General features: G+C 41.6%; 1 protein-coding gene across 2 annotated transcripts in view; it reads left to right on the top strand.

Annotated features, from left to right (window-relative positions):
- The window catches only part of C1_2H10orf53 (chromosome 1_2 C10orf53 homolog), a 94,215-nt gene that overhangs the window by 48,786 nt on the left and 20,134 nt on the right, over positions 1-25,295 (top strand). Inside the window, exons 2-3 of one of the 2 annotated variants that reach the window (XM_085608449.1) lie at positions 6,083-6,275; positions 7,203-8,223. The exons of the other annotated variant lie outside the window; for it this stretch is intronic. Of the exons in view, the coding sequence (XP_085464575.1) occupies positions 6,083-6,275; positions 7,203-7,570 (561 nt within the window). The 3' untranslated portion in view covers positions 7,571-8,223. Of the gene's footprint in view, positions 1-6,082; positions 6,276-7,202; positions 8,224-25,295 lie in introns of those variants that run through there. 2 annotated transcript variants of the gene reach the window in all.

Genomic DNA, 25,295 nt, shown 5'->3' with positions numbered 1-25,295 from the left:
AGGTAAGTAATATCGATTTTAAAAATATCGAGGTGTTTAATATCAGTTGCAAAAATATAGTTAAAAATATCATTTTTTATTATTGTTATCTATTTTAGTATATATTTTATATGTATTTTTAGTACTTATAAAAAAAAAAGAATTTGAATTTTGCGCTTTTAGTTCCGTAGCAGGTTGTGGGTTTATAGGGGAATAGGGTCGTAGTAATTTCATTATATTACATTTATTGATTAAGTTTTATTTATTAATATTTGTTTAATTGAGATGCTATAGTGTTAAATGTGTAAAGTGTATTTTTAATTTATGAATTAATCATTGGTTGTTAATTCATTTTAATTAATTAATTGGCTATTAATTTTGTTAATTTAATAATTAATTTTAGGTGTGTGTTGTGGTGTTTATAAGTGTAAAGGGTGGGAAGTAAGGTATTTTTAATTGATGAATTATTTATTGGTTGTTAATTAATTTTAATAAATTAATTGGTAATTAATTATGGTAATTGTGTAATGAATTGTAGGTGCGTGTTGTGGTTTTTATAGGATTAAAGGGTGGAAAGTAATTTGTGTTTAATTATATATAGTTGTTAATTAATGTTAATTATTTGATACTTATTTGGGTAATTGTTTATTTTTTGTGCTGTTAAAGGGGTAAAGGGTGGGTATTAAATACATTTCAATTATTTAATTATTAGTTGTTAATAGTAATAGTTTTTAATTTTAAAATAAGTTTTAGTTGTGTTTTATTATTTTATAGTTTAATTTAGGTGTGTATTGTGGATATTATAGCGTTAAAGCGTGTGTACTCAATTCATGTTTATTAGTTTTTTGTTTTTTTTATTCATTAATTATATTAACTATGTAAATAAATGTAATAAAAATGTTGAAGCGTTTAGTTATTGGTGCGGTGCATAGGGTAGGAAATAAAATAAATACATTTATGGTTTGAGTAATTTTTTTGTTTGTAAATATTTTCTAGTTTAAAAGAATCATTTTTTTGTAAATGTATTTATTATTTTATTTTATATAATATTTGTAGGTTTTTGTTATATGTAATAAGTATTATAATATGTGTTCTTTTTATATGTTAAATATTTCTTTTTTTTAAATTTTGTTTATTAATTCTTATTTCTTTTAAATGTTTAATATATATATATTTTTTCCAAGTGTTCGAGTGTGAATAGTAATTTATTTTCTTCGCTATCCAAAACTTTCCTTACTGTTGCATTCACTGGAGTGGAAATAGTAATTTTTACCCCTCTGCTATCCAGCACTTACCCTACTTTTGCACTCACTGGATAGGGAATAGTAAATTATATCTGTCCGCTATCCTGCACTTTCTCTACTGTTGCACTCAAGAGAGTTGGAATAGTAATTTTTACCTCTCTGCTATCCAACACTTTCCCTACTGTTGCACTCTCTGAAGTGGGAATAGTAATTTTTACCCCTCCACTATCCAACACTTCCCCTACTGTTGCACTCATTGGAGTGGGAATAGTAATTTTTGCCCCTCCTCTATCCAACACTTTCCCTACTGTTGCACTCACTGGAGTTGGAATAGTAAATCTAATTATTTTGCTATCCAACACTTTTCCTACTGTTGCACTGATTGTATTGGGCAATTTAAGTTTAAATATTTGTTCATAGTTTAATGTTTTAATTTATTCTTGTTTTTTATATATATTTCAAATTATTTATATCTATATATTATTTTTTATATAAATTTAAAGTTTTAAAATAAATTAAAGATAATAGTTTATTAGTTATTTTAAAGTAAGTATATATATGTATAAACTATTATATTTGTGTGTTTACTTTTTTAATGATGTTTATTTGTAATATTTTGAAAAAATGTATATTACATTTATTTAAATGTGTTAAAATTAATGTTAATATTTAATATATTTAATATATATTATTCTTTATTATATATATATATATTTAAACCAATATTTGTTACATCTATATTTTTTACATCGATATTTTTGATTCAATATTTTTGTACTTACATGTGTAGGTATGGGAGTCGATATCTTTGTAGTCTATATTTTCCCCCTGATATTTTGAACATCAATATTTTTATCATCGATATTCTATCAGTGAACCCTCAGGGGCCTCACTATGAGTGGGGTTTATGCTTGGGCTGTGGGCATATCCCCAACCTCAGGACTGGTGTATAGGGCCCGAAAATGTCCCTTCCAAATACCAGCCGCTAAATTGGGCTCTATAGCCTGCTTCCCACCACTACAGCCTGTATTGAATATATTCCAGAAGGCCTTCATGTCATTGGTTGATTGGGCCATTTTCAGAGAGTCCCATTTGTCCATCTCCCAGGTTTTTTTTGCTAGAGTAATGCTGTGTTTATATGACGCCCTCATTATTTAGATTTTGGTCCTGTCCTTAGATTTAATGGCATCTATCAGAGCCAGTTTGGCCACCGGACAGCTATCATCAAATCAAATCAGGAAAGGTTGGCCTTTTGTTTCCCCGTAAAGGATTCTATTGGAAAATATATATCAGCCAGGTTGGATATCAGGATTTCATGAGTCACTGCAATTCCGGTCAGTGGGGTAAAAGTACCTTTAGTGGTTATAAACTTTCTCGCTTCCAGCAGGATCAGATGATAGTTTCATATAAGGAAGCTAACCTATCAGGATATTGTTTGATTAACGACCATTGTATTCTTCTCCTGTTGTTAGTAAGAATTAATCTATCGTCTGGCGTTGTTTTTGGGGAAAAATTATTACCAAGGACAGACAGCTCCAGAATCAAAGCACTGTGATCACTGTCATGTCGAGGCATGACAGCCTTTGCTACATCCTGGATTCTACCAGGATGTAGTTTAAAAAAGGAGGATTGACCAACTCGTTTATTTCCCAGAGTCAGATTTTGTGTGACCATTACAGGCTCTTAGAGAATAATTTAAAGTGAGGGATTTGATATGGAGAGCCAGCAGCTTCCATGCCCTAATTGGCAAGTTGTTTGGCTCAGGGATAGCCCATAGCATATCTTCTTCACATGAAGTTGCACTGTTAGAATCAATCAGGAGCTCAAATTGGCAGATGAAATTGACACCTATGACCATCAAGGCATTTTTGGTAATGGTAGGGTTAAAAAGAGCCAGTTGGTCAATAGTTGGAGATTCTTGACTGATACTTAAAAGTCTAGAGTAGACGTTGGCCAGTGCTATTCTAATCTTTGGTGCAAAAGTGAGTAGGACGCACTGGATATCATTGGAGGAAGACTCCAACTGCTTTGCCATGCATCCCACATGTGTACCTACCCATATACAAAGACCACCAGACAGCCTGCCCTTTCCCTTAGTAGTGGCATCTTTTCTAAATAACGCAAATCCCACCCGCAGTGCATCCTCCCTTGCCCATGTTTCCTGGAACATACATACATCATGTTGGTCCACAAAGGTCCCCCAGTCAGGGGAATCCAGTTTGTGTTTGAAGCCAGCAACATTCCAGGATAATACCATCAGCTTAGTTGGTTCTTTATGTTTGTCTGGATATACCGTCTGGATATCGGTGTTGGTGGACAATTTTTCTCTCAGAAGGTCACTAAAGCACTTCCCCAAATACCTTGATTGAGCACTACTGAAAGGTGCAGTGTTAACTAAGGGATTTGGGACAACTTGTGTTCCTAATACATTAACCTGACCCTGGATTTTGGGAGAGTCTTATGGGTGGGCCCATTAGGTTGTCAATTTGGAACTGACTCTTGTCCGAAGGCTCTACCCAAGTTTAACCCTTGCCCCTGCCTTTATGTTTTATCTCAGAGTACATGTTTGCTCCTTCGCCCCCGACCCATGTGTAGTGCTTGGGCTGCACAACCCTCTAGTTGGAATATCCAACACCATTGAAGCCCCTTGGCTATGGGTTGCCTGATCTGGATTATGGGTTTCTTTTAGTCCGTCTACCTCTTCTAGGACCCCATATCTATTGGCTGTGGGTAAGTTGAACAACAAGGGTCTGGGTGGTTGATACCACTGCCCCAGTTGATGTTGGTTTTGGTTCCACATGCCCTGTGCAGGGCTATTTTGAGCTTTGGCTGAAGTCACATGGTATGGTTTGTAAAAATAGGCAAGCGGAAGGGGCTGTATCACCAGGCCCACATCCAATCTAGAGCGATTTATGTGCAAAAGGTTGAGGACAATCATTGGGCTTTTAAAATTGATCACTACATAGTCCCCTTTCACATCTTTTGGTCTTTTTTTCCACCCAGCTGACCCTACGAGTCATGAGAATCTCCCCTGTGTTTTCATAGGCAAACTGCCTATGTCTGACTAGCCAAAACAAAAATGTATTCTTTAATTCAAATTGGGTTTCCTTCTGTCCAGCTTTGATCTCGGGTACACCTGCTAATACAATGCAGGGGGGTAAAATTAATAGTGGGAAGGTCACTCCTTTCATCCCTGACCTCTAAACTAGTCTCATTCCCCACCCCCTCCCTTCTGTTCTTGGGCCCCTGTGTTTACATGCGATATCTCTTAATAGCTTTGTTGGGTTGTTCTGAGTCACCACTCTTGACATCATTGTTAGCACTGCCAATGTCAATGGTGGAGGTGAAATTTTGTCAGTTTAGTGGATCTGCCTTTACTACATATATTGTAGTAACATTGTCTGTCTGACAACTAAAATCAGTTTCCCCGACTATGGCCAAGGCGGCCTTTCACTGCTCTTTCTGGCCCTGGTTTCACACAGTTCATCCAACTTGTCCATTTGTGCTACCAGAGAGGTGAGCTCTTCTCTCACAATGGTTCTAATCTGGCCCTGTAGATCTGCCACCAAGTTCGCCACCCATGATGGATATTCCAGGTCCACTCGTGTGCAGCCAGTATGACCCAGATCCAGGTCCTGGTCGTCCAGCTACACAGTGTTTTTGGAGTACCCGTAGTTTAACTTCTTTCGTTTGGCCCCCACCCATGTCATTTGTTTGGGTTCTGTGGTGTCACCCCCTTTCTGCATATGTACTTTGGATGCAGCTCCAACCTCTGTACTAGCAGCCTGCATGGACAAAGTAAAATTGGGATCCAAGGCAAGGGCAGCTAGGGGTGGGGGCAGGCCAGTCAGAGAAAAGCGAAGGTCTGGGGTTAATGCCAACCGTCTTTCAGTAAGTTCTATTTCAGTTGCCACCATGCCTAAGGCCCTCTGTAGCATCCTATCAATTGAAGTTGGTGGCAGAGATGAAGATAGTGGCTGCAACAAAGTTTGCTGCTTATTGTGGCAAGTCTGTTTCCCCATTGTAGCTAGGTATTAGCAATGCTCAAATGGACACCCACAATAGTAAGTCACAGAGGCACAACCAGAGTAAATGGTTGGAGAAAGCAAGGTGCACAATACAGGATACGGGGTGCTTGGTGCAAAACAAAAAGCAGAATCGTCAAAGATTCTTTACTGACCAATGTTGTCACCCTCCACTGCGACTGCTGCCGGGCAGAATCCTTGCTAGCTTTACACTAAACTTTGGTTGACGCTCGGAGCGATATGAGATCAGTGCAACAGCCTTTCCAGAAAACACAGAACCAAGAGGGGGCCCAGCCCGGCCTCCTCCGGTCTCTGACAGACGAGGATGGGCGCGCCCTTAGGCCGGGCATTGCCTGGGCACCGCCCACGCACTTCCCACTCCACAGAAGCTGCGAGGTGAGTTTAAGCACCTCCTGGCGCAGTGATGATGCAGTGGTACTGGAGACGCCTGGGAAGTGTAGTCCTCCTCCCCAGGCGCAAGGCTGGTAGATGCGGGCTTCACACGCCGCGGGAGCCGCGAGCTGAGTTTAAGCACCTCCGTGCACAGCGATGATGCAGCGGTACTGGAGGAGCCAAGGAAGTGTAGTCCCCCGCCCGAGGCGCAGGGCTGGTAGGTGCCGGCTTCACGGGCCACGGGAGCTGCGAGGTGAGTTTAAGCTTCTCTGGGCGCAGCGATGATGTGGCGGTACTGGAGGAGCCTGGGAAGTGTAGTTCATGTCCCCACGTGCAGGACTGGTAGATGCCGGCTTCATTGTGTTGATTTGTTCTATTTATCTATGATGTAAGGGACCATGGTTCCTGTATAATTAAGTTGCTAACAACCTGTGCACACAGGAGAAAATTAGGAAGAGGTGGAACGACCTGCAGGGAAGGATGAATTTCCTGGCCTCCAAGCATCACATGGATGCCCAGTGGACTGGAGGTGGATCTCCCAGGCCTCCCTTACAACTTATGGTCAAGGAGGAGAAGGTCTTGCAGATCAGACATCCTGACGGCTTAACAGGAATACCTATTGGAGTGGAGTCTGGTAAGTTACACCTTACAAACTCTCACTAAACTTCAACGTTCTGTTTGCTTTGAAGTTAGCTGTTGCTAATGTGTTATGCACATATTTTCATAACATAGAAACCTCAAACTATCAGTTTCAGATAATTTAGATTGTTTGTATGAATGTATTCTGTTGTCTGTAAGATTACAGGTGTCAATGCCATTGCATGTCACATGATGGTATGGTGCCTGTAAGTGTTACAACACTAAATAACCCATTACCCATATGTGTGTCATGTTGGAAGTGTCTGGCCCATTTCCAATGCATATTTTACACAGGTATGTTCCACTAACCATTTTGCAAGTGTTGAAAAGTTTTCTTTGTAATGACTACAGCTACCACAGTGCCCTATTTCTGTTTTGTCAATAGAATATTGCTGTGAAAAATTGCTCATTTTCTCTTGTCTGACAGATTTCAACATATGGTAACGTGTCATGTAGTGATCAATTCCTATTCAAAAATGGTTTGTGTCTTTTCTGAATGTTGTCCTATTCTTCTTAACCAATTGAATTGATGTTATGAGTTACACAAATCACACTGTGTTAACTCAAAAGATGTAAGGTATGTAAATTACTATGCTGAATATAAGTGTTACTTGCAAAACGTGACTCTACACTGTTCACTTGATGAATAATCCCTAACATCTATCCAAGTTGTGCAAATGTCTGTTTTGAAATCAGCTTGACCTTGGAATCGTCACCTTTCCAGGGAATTGAGCTGAATGGTTGGGGTATGTTAGGTATGTTGGAAATTGCTAAACATTAGGGTAATATGTGCAGTACCACTGAAAGCTTTCATCTCAATAATATCTACGTATTTTTTCTTCTAGATATCTACATTGTCTCAAAAGATTTAAATGTACCATACACTCTTTTACTAACAAATATGTTCTCAATTTCTCAATAGGTCCAACTGGCAGAGCACGTGGCCAGGAATCTGCCACTCCAATCCAGGATCAAGCCGCCAATGAGGACAACACTCTTGGTAAATTGGATAATGATGAGAAGCCTGGTCCATCTGATTATCATGGGCAGACGGCTCCAATGAGACTCACTGCGCCCACACCAACACCTCCAACCCTAGCTTTAAAACCTCAGCAAGACAAAGATTCCACTTCCTGTGTTCCTACCATTGTGACACAAATCGTGTGCTCTTCAGTCCTGGGTAATGTTGACACCACAGCACTTCCTGCTCCAGCTCACCCAGCAACCAGTCGGATGGGGCATACTGAGCCAAGGGCACAGGATAGTGGGGTTAGGGGCTGTGGGTTGTAGGCGTGATAATGTGGACCAGCATAGTGAGGCCACTGCGGTCACTCTCACCCAGACCACCATTGACCAAGTCTTGGGAGCCTATCATCAGTCCCAAGACATGATGGGCCAGATACTCACCGAGCTCCAGGAGATAAAGCAGTTGCAGAGGGAGCTCAATCATCAAATGGAGGCTCACAACTCCAATATGGGCCTCCCTGGCGTGGGTGCTGCAGGACATTTGCACCCATATGTACAGGGCTTTCCCAGCACCATCTACCCCTTCCTGTGGGCCTACAACATCTGTCCCATCTACATCTGCCACAGGAAGGGAGGCCCTGCCACTGGAAGAACCACCTGCAGCCACCCCTGGCCCTGCAACTGTGGATCCCACAGAGGGGTCATCCACGCATATTATCAGGAGGTGAGGATGGCAAGACCTCCGTCACCACCAGCAAGAAAACCTGAACCTAATTCCCTCCAGTGTTTGCCTACCATTCACTCTGAGGACTATTTCTGGACACCTTTGCCTTTCTGATGCCAGTCATATTTTGGACACTGGACTTAAAACCATTTTGGCTCTCCAGCTTTGGTCTCATTGACCTTGAATGACTTCCTCACTTTTTGGTTTTTATTTTCACCCTGCTTAGTTCAATAAATTCACAACTCAAAAACTCAGACTGGTGTTGTATACTTCAACTTTATCAATGCATATGTTTTCTTCCATCATAACTTTACAATGACAGAAATCGAAAGATTGTGTAAACATAGATAATTTGCAAGTAGGTAATGTTCTTCTCAAGTTTCCAACCATGACTTCGAAAAAATGTGATACCATTAAATCATCTACTACTATGTTTATTGCATTTGAGCAATAATTGTCTGTCAACATTTGCCCTACCATAACAATCCACACGTGTCATTGATATTCAGTGCCAGTTTTGACATTTCCAGTCCCAGACCTTGCCCACATTGAAAAAGAAGATATATACAAAACAATCAGATAGAAAAGGAGAATGACCATTGACTCATGTTATCAGGTGGAGTTAGATCTTCTGGCTCGCATAAGGAATCCCACATAAATACCACCAATAGACAAAAACATGGCATTACTAATTTTTTTAGACACAGGATCATTCAAATCCACTGTTCCAGTATCTGGTGGAACGCCACAACCATGTTTCAGTGTTGTGCTGGAAGAAGTATGTCCTACAATGATGAAATACATCAACAGCAACATACACTTTACACACAATGAGGATTTTGCCAATGTGAAGGGAGAGTAGCATGATTTGGCTCCACTACCACATGTGGTTTGAGCTAATAATGGCAAACATAGTGCCTTAGTGCCAACACATGACAGATTACAAGTCTAATGTATTCTTAAAATCTTCCATTCAATCACAGTGCAAGTTGCCTTGGTACAAGAATTGTACCCCCAAAGTCTGTGTCTACCCTTCCCAGGACCAATCCATGTTCCCTTTGTACTTCGAAACAGCACCATATACCTCCAAATGTCACAACTCTTAAATGTTCAAATGAAAATGAAATGGTGAAGGAACCTAAAACAGATCAAAACAAAAAGATTACCAATCAAAACATAACATGATAGACAGCTTACAAATTCAACTTTTGTAGGACACAGTTTAACAAAACAATCAGAGATAAACAATGTAACTGAACACAGTAGTCTCTTTGTCAAAACTTTGATTAACAAACACCTGATTTTTCCTGAACTTGCCCTTCCTAACAAGTTACCATTAGATACTTCTCTCATCACATCAATATTTGGTGCAACAATAAAAGTGATAACATGTAAAGATATACTTACACTCATGAGAAGATGTTGTCAATGACATCTTGACGTAAGTCAGCTCCTTCCTCTTCACCATTATCATCTTCATGTGGCATTTCTGGATCCTCACCCGGTGACTCTTCATGGTCTCCATCCTCTGCGATGTAAGGGATGTTTCATCGGAGGGAGCCTGAAATACCACTCCACTGGCCACTGTGTCCTTCGATGGGTCTCATTGAAGCGGACCTCTCCTGGTGTTGTTGGATTCCTCAGTGGTGCTAACAACCATGTGGGCATATCATCAAGGACTGGCGATAATTATCGCTAAGCGCACTTAGCGCTAGGATAATTATCGCCGGGTAATGTGGAATTTTATCGCGGAGATAGCGTGCTATTAGCAACGCTTATCTCAAAAGCGATAAAATTCCAAGCGCTAACTGCCAAATGTGAGATTATCGCTGGAAATCCAGCGATAATCTCACAAAGTTTGGCGATAGCTTGATGATAGGGCAAGGCATACTTAGCCATGATATTCACCTTACATAGGATACCATGGCTAAGTCAGTCTTGAAGCAGGCATAAGGAAAGTAGCGATAACAGAGGATATCGCTACTTTGCTTGTCGGTCTGCAGGTTAGCGTGCCCATTGATAATTGGAGAAATGTCGCTTAGCGACATTTCTCCAGTTATGTCAGGGCAGGAACGCCCACTTTGCATCTCATTAGAGATGCAAAGCTGGGCGTTCAGAATACAGGCGCTAATGCAAGGTTTCACGCAATAGCGTGACCTTGCTGATTAGGCAATAAAATTATCGCCGCTCTTCGTCCGAAAACGGACGCAAAAGCGGTGATAAATCGCCTCGTTGATGATATGCCCCATGGTCGGTTGGGATAAGCGGAGTCTCTTAGATGGAAGACAAAAAAAGTGTCCAAAAATGTTACACAATTACAGGTTATTCAAATAGGCATTTCCCAAACATTATTATTAAATATTGTACAGACCAACAAGCCAGGCTCTCCCAGGTCCAAGTTGTGACATTTGCCGGAGGTATGGAGATGTTCCCTAGAACAAAGGAATCATAGGCCAAATGGGGAAATATGCACAGACACTTGTGATGTACAAATCCTGTAAGCAGATTTTCAAGTTGATTGAATGGAAGTGTTTCCAATTCCGGTAGACCTGTCTTCTGGTACATTGTGGTACTAAGGTAATATGTGTGCCATTAATTGCCCCATCCACATGTGGTAGGCAGCCCAATCCATAAAAGGCCCCCTTCACATTGGCTAAATCTTGCTGCAGTGGAAACTGGATGAAGTTGTTTATGTGTGTCATCATTGAAGATATAACTTAATGTAACACACCACTGAAAGTTGGTTGTGACATTCCACCAGATACTGCCAGTGTATTGGAAGGATCACGTGGCCACAAAATTAAATACTGCCATGAGTTTGACAATTGTTGTTATAGATGTGAGATTTCTGTTGTGAGGCTGAAGATCTGGCTCCAGCTGATGACATAAATCCAGCATAGTTTGCCTATTCAACCTGAACTTCTTGATTATATCCCTTTCTTCCATGGTGGCAAGGTCTGGAAATGGGCGGTTCACCTGAGGCTGTTGTCTCCTCACTCTCCCAGGGTTCATATGTCTGCATTGGAACATACATGTGAACATTTGACACATTTTCTACAGCAAGATATTTGGTAATTAACACTAAATTAATGTAGTTCTACAAAATATATATGGTTTAACTACATATTTTAATCCAACATTTTGCTAATTGTCCTTTATTCTTCACAAATTACATATGTAGCCTACTATAACATTTTAATTAAAAACAATTGTAAATATTACATTTCAAATGTATTATTTACTTGGGGTGGGCAGAATTTGCGTAGTCGCGATACGCAAAGCTCCGCGAAACGGTAAAAAAATCTCCGCGAACACGCAAAAGTTCCGCGAACATGCGGAATTGCTTGTTATGCCCGTTCGCGATGCTTTTTTCCTGTTCGCGAATGCTGTTTGCGTGCTCGGGGCAAAATATCTCGGGAACACGCATTTTGAAAGCGTGAACAAGCAAAAAATTCCGCGAAGCCACGGATTGCGGAATTTTTGGCAATTCCACGTTCTCCGCGGAACGCGAAATTACCCAAATTCCGCAAGCGGAACATAATTTACCGCACAGACCTATTATTTGCACATTGTGGTTTTTTTTCCCAAAATACCATCAACAGAGGTGTAAACAACACTGTGCTAATATTGCTTTCCAGCACAGTAATGCACTACATATAAATGTTTAAAAAAAAAAAAAGAATGAGTGTCCATCAAAGTTTGAATATGTAAACAAACTAGCCCCAATTTTGAGTGGTAGTTTTGCACTTAACAGCCAATTTCAATTTGGTACTTTATTTCGGTCATAGACCAAAAAAGTAACAGTTCATCAATACAAATAAAAATGCACCATACCTTAAAAAGATAAAAAAGAGTTCATTTAAGCTATATAGATTACATGCTCAGAAATAGCTCTGATTTGATAAATGCAATAAAACCATACATTACAATGTTATGTGGTGAAATCTACATAATCAGAGGCCAAATGCTACCTAGCAAGGGATCAGCCACATTGTTTGGAGCAGGGGTAGAGAGAATTTTTCACTGAATTGGCCAGATACTCTCAAGGTACTGAGCTACAGAAAAGACCATGACAGGAGATATATCTACTCTACAGATCTTTGAGGCTACGTTAAAGTGGCGGACACCTAGATAGCGACATAGGGGAATTATCCAGTCTTTCCACTGTTTGCAGTAGTTAGGGCAAAAGAACAAGAGATGATCAGAAATTTCTTCACCGCAGCCACATGCCGGACAGTTTTTACAGCCTTCTTGGTCACCTTTCCATTTGGCTGTAAGGGTAGCAAGAGGAAATTAACCTAGCCTAAACCTTAAATAAAGTGCTTTAGTGAATGGATGGTCTATCTCATCCATGTATGTATTGGTGTTGACGCACTTAACAGTCACAAAACACACTATTTTGAACTTCACAAAAAAGGCGGGTGCCTTACATCCCCAATAGGACATTTGGAATCAGACTGGCGGGGTGGAAGGTCACCGCTTAGTTGGCAGTAAACAGCCTTAGGATAACGGTGAAAGTAATGTACAAAGACCAATGGCTGTGTGTGTTTACTCTGACTATCATGGTGTACATGTATGCAGCAGTTGGAAAAAAATCTCACTTGCCTCCTAACACTGCTGCCATCAAGACCTCCTCCACTGTTGCTGCTGTTTGTCGCCTCTGGGAGCAAAAATGCCAGGTCGAGCAGTTGAGAGGGCTACTCCGTTCTCACCAGAGGAGCTGGATTTGCTGGCACAGGAGGGCCTCTTCCTGTACGGCCACCTCTATGGCTCACCAGAGGAACAGGTCCATGTCTAAAATATATATGAGAACCTATCTAACTGGTTATTTTTCTATTAACACAGGCTACAATGTCCCTTTTGAGTTCCTGATTGAAGTCTAGTTAGTGATGTGAAATATCATACACTTTGTCCTTACAGAGGACAATGATGTTGGGGATTTCTAGGCACTTTAGAATGTTAAAAAAACAACAATAGTATGTGCTGTGTGTTTATAGCCCTAGATTCCGATTCGTGTGAATGGAGAGATGTATCTATGTATATGTTTAAATTACATGTGCTACATGGAAAACTCACATCATGGAAATTAAGAAACACATTATATACTCTTTACAACTGTACATAAAAATGTTTTCGGTACAAACAAAATGAAAATGATGTTAGATATGTGTATCACTCATCGAATATCAGGGGTCTCCAAACAGTTGTATGAGAACTAACTACCAGTAGTTCCCAGACCCCTTCAGAGTAGCACACAGCCTTGAGGTAATTTATAAGATGGGCACAAGGTCATTTTTGCATGTAAACGTTAAAGGAAGTCTATGGATATGTGACATCATGATCATCAGTTTGCAGATAACAAGACCCTGCAATGAGCAGTGTTCAGTCAGATTAGTGGGCCAGGCTGGGGCTGAGTCACAGGGTAAAAAAACTGTCCTAAACAGATATCCTTGCCAGGTCAAATGTTGAGGTGTGCTTATAAATATGCACCTGAATGCTTTTAAATGGACAACAGTTGAAAGGCAGGTTACCTAACACTTAATTTCATTTTACTATTTACTTGCTGCTGCCTCCCAGCCATCCCACTCTTGTGCCCCACCTCCTGCCCCATCGCCATACTAACTTCCTATTCCCAGACCTGTACCAAGCACACTTACATATTTGTACACATCCACTCACACAGACACAAGCAGCACATCCACACAGAAACCCAAATACAACAAAAAACACAAGCTTGGATCCGGACAGACCCCAACCCCCACCACCAACAAAGCCACAGTCACCGCAGCCACGACCACACCCACGTGTACTAACACTACCAGCAGCATCCCCTAGACACTGCACCCACCAACATAGTCACATCCACCACCACAAGCACACCCTCCGACACTGCAGCCAACACCATACTCACATGCACCACAACCTCACCCAGCACCTCCACAGCACACAGACCCACAAAACAGAAACACCCACACTCACCCACTCAACATATTTCAACAAAGCAACACACACCCAAACATGCACAACCTAAACCAGACCCACAAACACCTGCACCTTCAACAAACACATGCACAACAGCCACTTCCACTTCGTCTACCTCTCAACCCAACTCCCTTCCGACCATCTTACCTCTTGTCCCCGTGAGAATCTTAGGTGTGCCCTCGTCCTGATAACTGCCACCCCCAACCCATCCCTCTCAAACACACACCTACCTCTTCTACCCCAACCCATGCCTTCCACATCTCAACCCACCCCTCAAAAGATAAGAATCACCCGTACTACCCCCCCAAGGTACCCCTAAAAACATAAAGATCCCATCCCAAAACCAAGACCACCCTTCCCAAACCCACACCCTCCTTCCAAACCCAAGCCCACCCCTCCCAAACCCACCCCCCACCCAAATTAACATCTTTGAGGTGCGTGCTGTGCCCACTAGATGCCCATTCCTGCTGAGGTTTCCTGGCAATGCAATTGGACGCAAGCTGGGTGCCACGACACCCCTGTGCTTTGGACTTTCTGGGCACCATTGGGTCTGGCATTTGCCTTGTTTAAAACACGTTTAAAGACTTCTCATTGTGAATAATCACAATTTTTATTTTCACTATGTTTGTCCTGGCATTAATTGTCCTTGCAATTGTTTGAGTCTTTGCAATGTTTCAGTACATATTTTCCATAGCATGATGGCAGGAACTGCAGCCATTCAACATAGTTGTGGACACTTGCACCAGCAAACAGATGTTGACACATTATTTCAGGATATTTTAGTACATGTTTTTGCCTCACCTTGATTACTGATAAGTATCTACACATATGCATTGCGCCTTGTAATACAATGTTCAAATTGAAATTGTATACAATACAGGACTTGCACTAGACAAGGGGCTGCCATTGATTTTTTTCAGGTAATCTATGGGGTGAGGGTTACAGCTTGTCTAGTGTGATTGCGGTTACATTGCACTTATCCCAATGATGTGTGATGCATATGTTTTTATTATGGCAGATTTTGTCCTTTATTTAAACACAACTGTATGGAGAGTTTTTGATTTGATATCCTTTTTATGTGCATGTGTTTTCTTTTTTGGAAGGCAGCTGGCGCCAAATTAATGAACACAATGTCATGAGTGATGTCATGAGTGATGTCACTGATCATGTCATGAGTGATGTAATATGTGAGGTCATAAGCAGTGTATTGCGGGGGGGGGGGGTGCAAGTCATAGCTATGAGTGATACCTGAGCCTAACTTTAACTGCCTTTTAAATAGCCTAAGAATGCAAATGCCCAAAATCCATAGTGCCACTCACACACCCACTTACAGACACACAGAGGCACTCACAGACCCACACAGCCACTCAGACACACCTGACAAACTCATTGCCCCACCCATAAACCCAGTCACAGACCCACACAGGCACTCTCACACCCACTCATAGAATAAATGCAGCAGAAAGATCTACACCATCAATATGGAAACTTAGCTCGTCTCCACCAACCAAGAGCCAGTTTCCTAGCATTAAAGAGAGATGAGTCTCTATCTTTGCCCAAGCAAAAGCTGGACTGTCAGGTTCAGAGGTGGTTTTGTTGCTGGGCGCCTGCCGACCACAATAATCCTTGCAGTGCTTCTAATTAAACAATGCAAAAGCAAATGGTTTCAAAGTGTGCTTAAAGCATACTTTAAAACAACTTCTTTTTACATTGTTTATTTAGAACGAAACGCCCAGTAGCCAGTCTGGCCCTGGTCGGGTAAGATCCTAGTAAGTGAGCAACCCTGCCAGATCCACACATCACGTCCCCGCCAATCGTCCATCTGGTAATTTCAACTCATATTCCTCTACTACACACATTCCAGTTCTCACATTCCATACTTCACTATTACCTTATACAGATAACTCAAGCTACCCCACCTACCTTTTTATTAATACACTCCAGAACACAGTATTATGTGAATGAGTGATTCATGATTGTAGCTATTTGCGTTTAGAAAACTGTACAGAAAGAGGGACAAGGGTTACCAATACATTGAATGGGACTCATAGTCCTTTTGGTGGACTGGATTTCTAAAGTCAATAAGAGTTTCACAGTAATAACTGATGTGGGAATAATTCTGACAGCAGACAGAGCTGTACGCTGATTATGGGAGGGATCCAGGCCGATCAGCTCCTGCTGAATTGGAAATAATCTTATCACCAGTATACTAAGGCACCCAAAATACCATCTCTATTTGAGGCTGCCTTATGTGTAGACACCCTCCTAATAGAACAGGACCAAGACAGATTTGCAATTGGTTGCCCTCTGTCAGAGTGGCACAAGTATGGGCGTGCGGAAAGGTTAATTAAATGAGTTAAAATATCGTGTAACGCTACAGATAGAATGCGAAACACAAGGGGAGTAATACATTATAGCCATTAAAAAAGCCCTATAGTGACAAGCTATACACAATCGATATAACATTGAAAATAATGTTGTTATATAACAGCTTTAAATTACAGAATACAGACCATCATAATCACAATCATATGTAATTGACTCAGGATCATAAGGGCGTGATAGGACGTTGAAACTTTGACGGTATCTGCCTCTGGGAAGTATTTGAGAAAGAATGTTTATATTGCAAGCAGTCACCTTCGTAGCTATGTTGTGATTCTATCATACATTTTGTTTGATCCTTTTACCCATCAAATGCCAGACCCAAGCATTAATAAGGTAACTTTCAGTCTAGCTTCACATGTTCATTTTTTTTTAAAAACATGTTTTTGAGAAGCTGCTTTTTATGATATTTTAAACATCTTAACACTTTCAATGCTTTCTTGCGGTGCTTGCATTTTTTTTCTCTTCTCTGTTATTTTCTGTGCCAGGACTCTGTTTTTAATATGTCCACTTTACCTCAGAGTTTCCGAGCTGGTCAATTTTTCTTCGGTTATTGTATTTTTGATATTGTGTTTTATTTCAAGAAGCATGGGGAAATCAACGATGGGAGTTATATTTTGTGTACAGCACAGATAATGAGTTTTCAGCTGACAAGTAGACATGTATTGATCTGCCCTTCACTGTTCAACAAGACCTGCATTCATAGCCTGTACCTTTAGTTTAAGCTAACTGAATACCTGTATGGTGTTTTGTAAATCATAATAACAGTACCACCTTGACGATTAGAGTTTAACAAAGAAATCTAGGATTAACTATCCTATGAAAGGGCATATAAAATGTCGTTTTTGGTTTATATGCACTGAGAGTGGACACTAATAACTATTGTAATATCAAATTACATATTTTATATACAGGAAATATGGTGAAGTTCACACTTCAGTGCAAGCTCTCCATGCATCCTTTCTTCAGTTAGCACCCTTTTACATACCATATAGCTGAACAGACTTGTCACATTGGCCACAAATTAAAGGCAGTAGATTTTCTGTCTGTGGAAGTACTGCACTTTAATTTTGAGCTTAGGAAATTTCACTTTTGTCATGAACTCAAAGATCTTCCAGCAATGAACTTACTAAACTGCCCATTAGCTAAGAATTGTGGGGCAGATTTACAAGCCCCTTACGCTTCCGTTGCGTCACCTTTGTGACGCAGCGGCGTCATAAACAATGCGCCACGATGCAACATATTTGCAACGTGACGCATCTCGGAAGATAGAGATGCGCCAGTTCTTGTAAATCTGCCCCAGTGTATTCACTTTAGGATACCCGGGGGCACGTTCATAGACTCCCATGTTTACTGATTTAGATATACTGCTAGTTATGCTGCTCATAGGATGACATTTACTCTTTGTTTGCTATTAGAGGGTCCCTACACGAGAGTTAAGTGGTTTAAGAACCATAAATTAATCTGATGTGCGAACCACCACGTCAAATAATAACAAAGCAATTTAGTGTCTTACATTTGTAATGGTTAATACCAGAATCCTCATACTTTCACTGGTTGTTTTATTACAGTTCTGAAATACTTTTACCAGTCGCTATTTTAATGTTCTAAAATTGAAAGATGGTTATTAACCAGTAGTTCCACTTTAAGAAATAGAAATGCCTCATTTATAAGTTCGCAAAAATAGCACTTTTAGATTTCATACCAAGGGCTGGTAAATGTATTTTCAGCTGAATTTGGGTGGGGCTAAGCCTTAGAAGGATAAGACCAGAGCCGTAGCTTTAGGGGGGCATTTGGGGTGTTACAACCTCCCTAATAAATGTATTCTCTAGTAAATTATTGGGTACAGGTGCTTTCAGGTTCGGGTATAGTGAGGTGGCTGTCGGATATCACCTAGGATTTTTACATGCACACACAGACAAAAACATACACAACACACTCTCCTCTTAATTTTGAAATTCTTAAAACTGTTGACTATCTTGCAACATATTGTCTTTTAAACAACTCAAACAATCCACACTGCTATCCCTTTCCACTGCCCCTTAAAGCCACCTCCTGCTGTGCAGGTCAAATAATGTATTTTACCATGATATGTCAGCTTGATTGATGGGAAATTTGAGGCTGGCACCCCACCTCAATCTTACTGACCAAGCAGCGCCCATGGATAAGACCAGTGAACGTTGTCCAGTTTGAAAGCTTTACACCATAGACTATACACCTTATTAGCACAAAGCATCAAGAGTGGGGTACATATTTACATATTTGTCTTGCTGGTCATGACAAGGAGGGTTTGAGCTTTCATCTTGTCTGATACTCAGTCGTAACTGATACATCTTTAACTGCACTTTTGTTATCTTGCTGGTGCGCTAAGAAATAAAGTGCTTGAACACATATCTTGTTCAGCTTTCGAAAAAAGTTCAAAGATGGGATGGGAAACCTGCTCTCGCTTTCAACAAGCAAAGCAGAATTGCTTTTGGGCAAGGGGAGCTGCATGTTAGCAGCTCCGCTTGCCCAAAGCAATGCTGGCTCCCGCAGGAGGTGGGGAGCTGGCTGGGATAGTGGGGGCATTGGGGCTCCCCCCACGCTCCCCAACTTAAGGGCCCACCCTGGGGGATGGGGTCCCTGAGGCCAGAAGTGGCCAAGGGAAAGGGGCCATGTGGCCCCCCTCCCGTACTATTTTATTTAAAAAACAAAACAGAAAAAAACAAGGCAATGCCCCGGGGCCATTATAGGCCCAGGGAAGGGAGGCCACGCCGTGCCCTTCCCTATTTTTCTTTTTTTTTTATAAATGCTCAGGCCCTGGGTGATGGGGTTTCCTGGGCCCAAAAAATACTAAAAGAAGGGGGGCCACACAGCCCCCCTTCTAAACATATTTAAAAAAGAAAAGCTGGCATCTCGCCGGAGGCCCTGCACCACTCTGCAAACACGACCCCTGGCACGTTCTAAGTTGGGTGATTAAGTCCCCTTCATTCCTGAGGGTCTCTGGCGGCCAACTAGCCCACCAGGTACCTCCAGTAAGCCCCACACAGTGGGATTGCTGAGAGGTGGTCCGAGGCCACGCCCTTTTTTACACCACAGGCAAACACACCTCTTGGCGCACTGCTGGTGGGTCGATGAGGTCCTCTTGTGTCCTGAGTACCTCAGGACACAAGTGGACTTCATCCCTCGAGCAGCTGTACGCCAGCCGGCACGTTTGCAGAGTGGTGTAAAAGGGGGGGCTGGGCCTCGGACCACTCTCAGCAATCCAGCTGTGTGGGGCTTACTGGCGGTACCTAGTGGGCTAGTTGGCCCCCAGGGACCCTCAGGAGGCAAGGGGACTTCATCCCCCAACAAAGAGCATGCCAGGAGGCGCGTTTGCAGAGCGGTGGAGAAAGGGGCCGTGGCTTGTGTCCACCTCTCAGCAATTCCACTATGTGGGGCTTACTGGAGGTAAGAGGTAGGCTAGTTGGCCCCAAAGGACCCCCAGCAGCAAAGGTGACTTCAATGCCCACCCAAGAGCGCGCCAGGGAGCGCCTTTGCAAAGTGGTGGGCAAAGGGGGCATGGCCTGCTATGAGAACTTAGCAATCCTGCTGTGTGGGACTTACTGGAGGTAATAGGAGGGGTAGTTGGCCCCCAAGGATGTCCTTGGGGGGCCAACTACCCCTCTTGTTACCTCCGGTAAGTCCCACACAGTGGGATTGCTAAGACGTCTTCGGAAGCCACGCTCCCTTACTCCACCACTCTGCAAATGTGTCTCCTGGCAGACTACGGGATGGTGGAGAAAGGGAGCGAGTCCACTTTACTCCTGAGGGATTTTGGGGGCCAAGAAGCCCTCCTGGTACCTCCTGTAAGTCCTACGCAGTGGAATTCCTGAGCGCTGGTCGGAGAGTTAGAGCTATTGGCATTGTAAATGTAAACGTTTTTTCTAATCTTTTTTGGTGTAGAGTGGATGTATGTTGTGTGTAGTGGAATTATGTGGTATGTTGTGCAGTGAAATTATGTGAATAGAAAGTATGTGGTATTTGGTGTATAGTAATTATGTGGAGTGGGATTATGTGTTTTGGAGAGTAATTATGTGGTATTGTAGTCTGTGTCAATGAGACACAAAAAAAGAAGGAACCACTGTGGAGCACTTCTGGACTTAGTTGGAGGTATGAGCAGGGCCACTGGAATTATGTGACTGTTCGGCTGCGCCAATTTTCACATATTTAAACATTTACCCATATCCACAAACCTCTCTTCTTTCTGTGCCTCGCTTGCCTCTTTCTGCATCCCTCTTGCCTCTTTCTGTACCCCTCTTCCCTCTTTCTGCACCTCTCTTGCCTCTGTCTGCACACCTGTTCCCTCTTTCTTGATGTCATCAGTGATGTCATTCACCATGTCATGAGTGATGTAATATGTAACGTCATCAGCAGTGCATTGTAGGGGCGCGAGTTATAGTTACCTCAACTAACTATAACGGCCAAATTTCTGTGGTTTTGTGCGACTGAAATGTCCAACTAACTGTAACGTCCCTGAAACCTGTGGGTTTTTTCAGTGAACATATATATATATATATATATATATATATATATATATATATATATATATATATATATATATATATATATATATATATATATATCATGAGGAGACAAGGGGAGGTGGGCTGTTTTGAGCTTTTTTGCCTGGGCTGCTTTTGATTTCCCAGTCTTACCATGTTTAGCTCAATGATTCCACACAAAGCCAGATTGTGCTACTTTGTGTGAATTTAATTGATGTGGCTTTGCGTAGAATCCTTCAGGTGTTTGTGTTGTTTCTGCCTCGTCACTCCCACTGTGCATACTTTATCAGGGATTAGGGTGCTCTGAGTCAATCAATCAATCAATTAACTTTATTAGATCTTAAAAATAAGATCATAAAAGTGCAGTACAACATAAAGTGCATATTCAGTAATATATCACATTTCCAATATCTGAAATACAAATAGCAATTTTTTTTATATAAGATAAAAACCGGGGCTCAAAACGGTAGCTTAAAACCTTCTATTAGGTGATTACTAAATCCATCCAATTCATAGCGTAATATACAAAATTCCAAACTGGGATTAAAATAGTGTTACAAACCAATTAATCTCCTAGAGTGCTCTGAGTCCATGTAAACCTGGACCTGTATCAACGTTTGCGCGTTACAACAGAGAGTACTGCTTTACATTGTGCGAGTATTCACCATAAAGTTGAGTAAATTGGTACCTTTATGTTCTATCGGCTGCCACTATTTCTATTCATATTTGTTGGGAAATGGTCACTGAATAAAGACTGAAAATTATAGGTGTTGGAAATAGGAGTGCAGGGGTCAGTGATTAATTTGAGCCCGTGGTTTCTGGTTTTCGGCACCAGCACTTAATTGTCAGCACCAGGTCTGTGACAGTCTGCCACAAGGGGGCGCTATCTGGCAAATTTAGAGATGACCCCAACAACAGTTAATTTTTAACTCGAATATACATCTGCCACAATGGGGCGCTATCTGGCAAATTTAGAGATGACCCCAACAACAGTTAATTTTTAACTCAATATACATTAAAAATGAATATTACCTGCAACCCAAGCCATTCTTATAGCTTTGGGGCCCTGAAATAGTCTTAATTGTCACACTTGTAGGAGTATGGATGTTAGTACTTGTGTTGTTACTATAATTGGCAGCATGGCTGGAGAATATGTGGTACAAGCTGCAGTGGCCTCCTGACGAGAGCCTCGGCACAATTCTTTTTGCAAATTAGGCACTGGCAGGGGTGCTTTAGAACCCCCAAAATAACCAAGTTGGAGTTCAGAAAGTGAATGAGCAATAATGATGCCTTTAGAAATTAAATAGCTGTAAATGAGCTGTATATATGTTTCGAAATATATCATCAGCAAGGAAAACACAAATGAGGCACATTTTTAATTCTCTAGTGTGATGAAAACAAAGATTTTATTAGAATCTAAATGAATCAAGACACTTTACTTGGTGATGCGCAATGATAAATATTAGCTGAAACACAGTTTTCCACACATTATCAATTTATCTGTAAAACTGTATGCCTCTGCACATTTAGTGGCCATTGCAATGGAAAATGTGCTTTCTGTAAATGATTGTGTGCTACTACACCATGCAACAGTGTACTCCAGAATCCACCACTGGAAACATACTACCTCCTAACCACTCTGCTGCTAAATGGGCATGGCTGATTTGCTATACTACTTTATGTGACATTTGGATTTTTCACGATCCCTATGACTTTTGTGAAGTAATATTGATGTCAGACCCCCCCCATTGAAAATTGTTCCAGCACCACTGCTGAAAAAGTAATTACTGCAGATAAGCAGGAGCATTGATACTGCACAGTTAGGCTCTCTCAAGTTTTACACTTCATGTACTTCAGCACATGCACAGTCCACAGGTGCAAACATAGAAGTAGCTACTTCAACTCAAGTGGGTTTTTCTGATACTCGAATAATGCAGTACTGGTTTGGTTTGGCCTCAGTCTAGCTACATACCATGACTTTTCTACCAAGCCAGTCCCTTAGTAATGGCCTCACATAAAGGTGCAAAAGATCAAGCTCTAAAATTACAAATATTGGCCGAAGGATTAATCCTTGTTCTACAAAACTGACTTTGTGATAAACTTTAGGCAATGAATGTGGGGACCACTGTTAGAATCTGAGGAAACAGAGAGGCCTGGTTACAAATTGCACAGTACTGGGGTAATGGTACTTGCACCAGTCCTATGTAGTTATGACTAAAACCCCATGGAATAGGAAATTACTGCATGGAACTGATTTTTCAGGTCTTAAATTCACACTGATTCTTATTTCCAGAGGGTTTTAATGCATGCATTTACCACCTGCTCTGAGAAGGTGCAGGTGGTACAAGGCTTTTTCTGGCAGGGAGAACATTTTATGTGCAGAAGGAGAACAGTATGCTCCCCCATCAAAAACAAAATTAGGAGTGAGGCTTGGTTGCTGCTGCAGTCAATGCCTAATGCAATTTGTCTGGGCGGAATTACCAGCAGAACAAATCATGAATGTATCTTTGAACCAGAAAGAACCTGGTGTGGAAAATCCTACCCACTCTGAATCAGGTAGAGAGTAATTCCATGCTGAACTTTCGCTCCATCAGACTCAACATTTTGTTTCCAATGCCTATTGATGAAACCGGGGAGATCTGCACCCTCTGGTAAATAATAACACAAGAGGAGAAAGCAACTGGACAGCCATGCATGATGGGGCTTATGTTGACCTTTCACATTTAATGATAGCATCAGCAGCGGCTCCTCCGCTATGGCGGAGGAGCATCGCCCCCCACTCCCTCCTGCCAGCAGCTGCAAAAATTGAAAACTAAAATGATAATAAACCAGGTTTATTATCATTTTATTCTTCTCTACCGTGTGTGTCTTGGGGGCGAGGCCATCGGGGTGGGGGGTAGCACTGTGATTCAGTGCGCATGACAGTTTGGCTGGCTGTCTTGGGATGGCCAAAGCGTCATGTACACTGAAGCTCTCTCCAACCCCAGCTGCATTGCTGGATTGGCGAGAGCAGTCTCAGGCTCCCAGTCTCCCTGGGAGTGCAAATCGAGGGCGCTCAGGCCAATCCTGATGTTTATCTCACGAATGAGAGCAGCGTTACGATTGGCTGCAGGGGATTCTGGGAGTTTGTGCTGGCAAGAAGAAGAGCGGTGGTGCGGCAGGACGGGCAGGTACTTTTTTTTTTATTTGTTATTTTGTTGTAGTACTTCTCCCTTCCTCCCTGTTTCCCCCTCCCTCCCCCCAACCGCCACTCAGCACAGACACCAGCCACTACTAGATAGCATTCAATGTTAGCACTTAAAAAGAGCTTCCTCTGTACTGTGCTAAATGGGGAATGAGAAAACAAAGGGGCCTCAAAGTAAGCTAATGTAGGTCTTGGTACTGTCAGCTGTAATTGATTTTTTTTTCCTGGCCTCGGGAGGGAAAAACTATGCCTTCTATGGAAAAAATCAAACAATTTTGTTATACATTTCATGTAATTACATTTCATACAGCCAGCACATTAAAAACAGTGTCACTAGGACTGGGTTTTTAATTTCTGAGAAGAAGGTGACCAGACACCGAAAAAAGAGAACAATATCACTTGATCATTTGGGCGCAAAGTGACACCCTAGGACATGGCCATAATCGGTCAAACAAATTGCTACTTGTACAAAAAGAAGTTTTTACAAGGCACATTACACTATAGAAGTGGTTGATTCCCTGTGTGTCTTTGGTCCAGCGCCAAGAGACGTTCAATGACTAGGAAATAATTCTCCTGGGTAATGTTTATGGAGAGTGATTTCTACATCTAGAATCACCAAATAGTGTGCTAGGCTTTTAAATAAAAGTCCTTCAACAAAATTCATTGTAGTCATAATGCCCTTCACTGATGAAAGCATGAGTTAGGCAAAAGGTTAAAAGGGACTATGTCAGGAGATAAAGGCTCCAGCATTGAGTTTCGGCCAAAAACGATCCGTCTGCCTGGCGGCATCACTCTCAACCTTAGGCAACTTGTGTGGAGCTGAGAAAGATGGACAGGTATTTTGGTGACCTTCTGGCAAGTGCACTTGCTCATTTATAGATGCAACCAAAGCTAGTCTTATCTCATTGGGGTGAAACGGACATTCATAAAAAGTGTTATTATTCAATGGTCTTACTAGTTCTCGTTTGTGCCCATTATCGCAATGTCCCACGCCCTTGTGAATGGGACAGATTACTATTGCATGGTTATTTTCAAGGTCTTCTACATGTTTAAGAAGCAAGGATTCTTTGCAGCTTACAATGTTCACCTTAGATAACCTTTTTTGGTCTAAGTCCTCTAACCAATAAACAATACGTCCTTCTTCCGGTTTTGGGTTTCACACTTATTAAGTGTGAGAAGTGGCTGAATCAAGAGGGCAGATGTAGGCTTATGGTATCTGTGAGCGCGCCATTGGATTTATCAGCAATGCACACT

Source organism: Triturus cristatus, chromosome 1_2, assembly GCF_964204655.1.
Source record: "Triturus cristatus chromosome 1_2, aTriCri1.1, whole genome shotgun sequence".
Classification (NCBI taxonomy): domain Eukaryota; kingdom Metazoa; phylum Chordata; class Amphibia; order Caudata; family Salamandridae; genus Triturus; species Triturus cristatus.
Note: the sequence above shows the minus strand (reverse complement) of the source record. Positions and strands in the feature narration are given on the sequence as shown.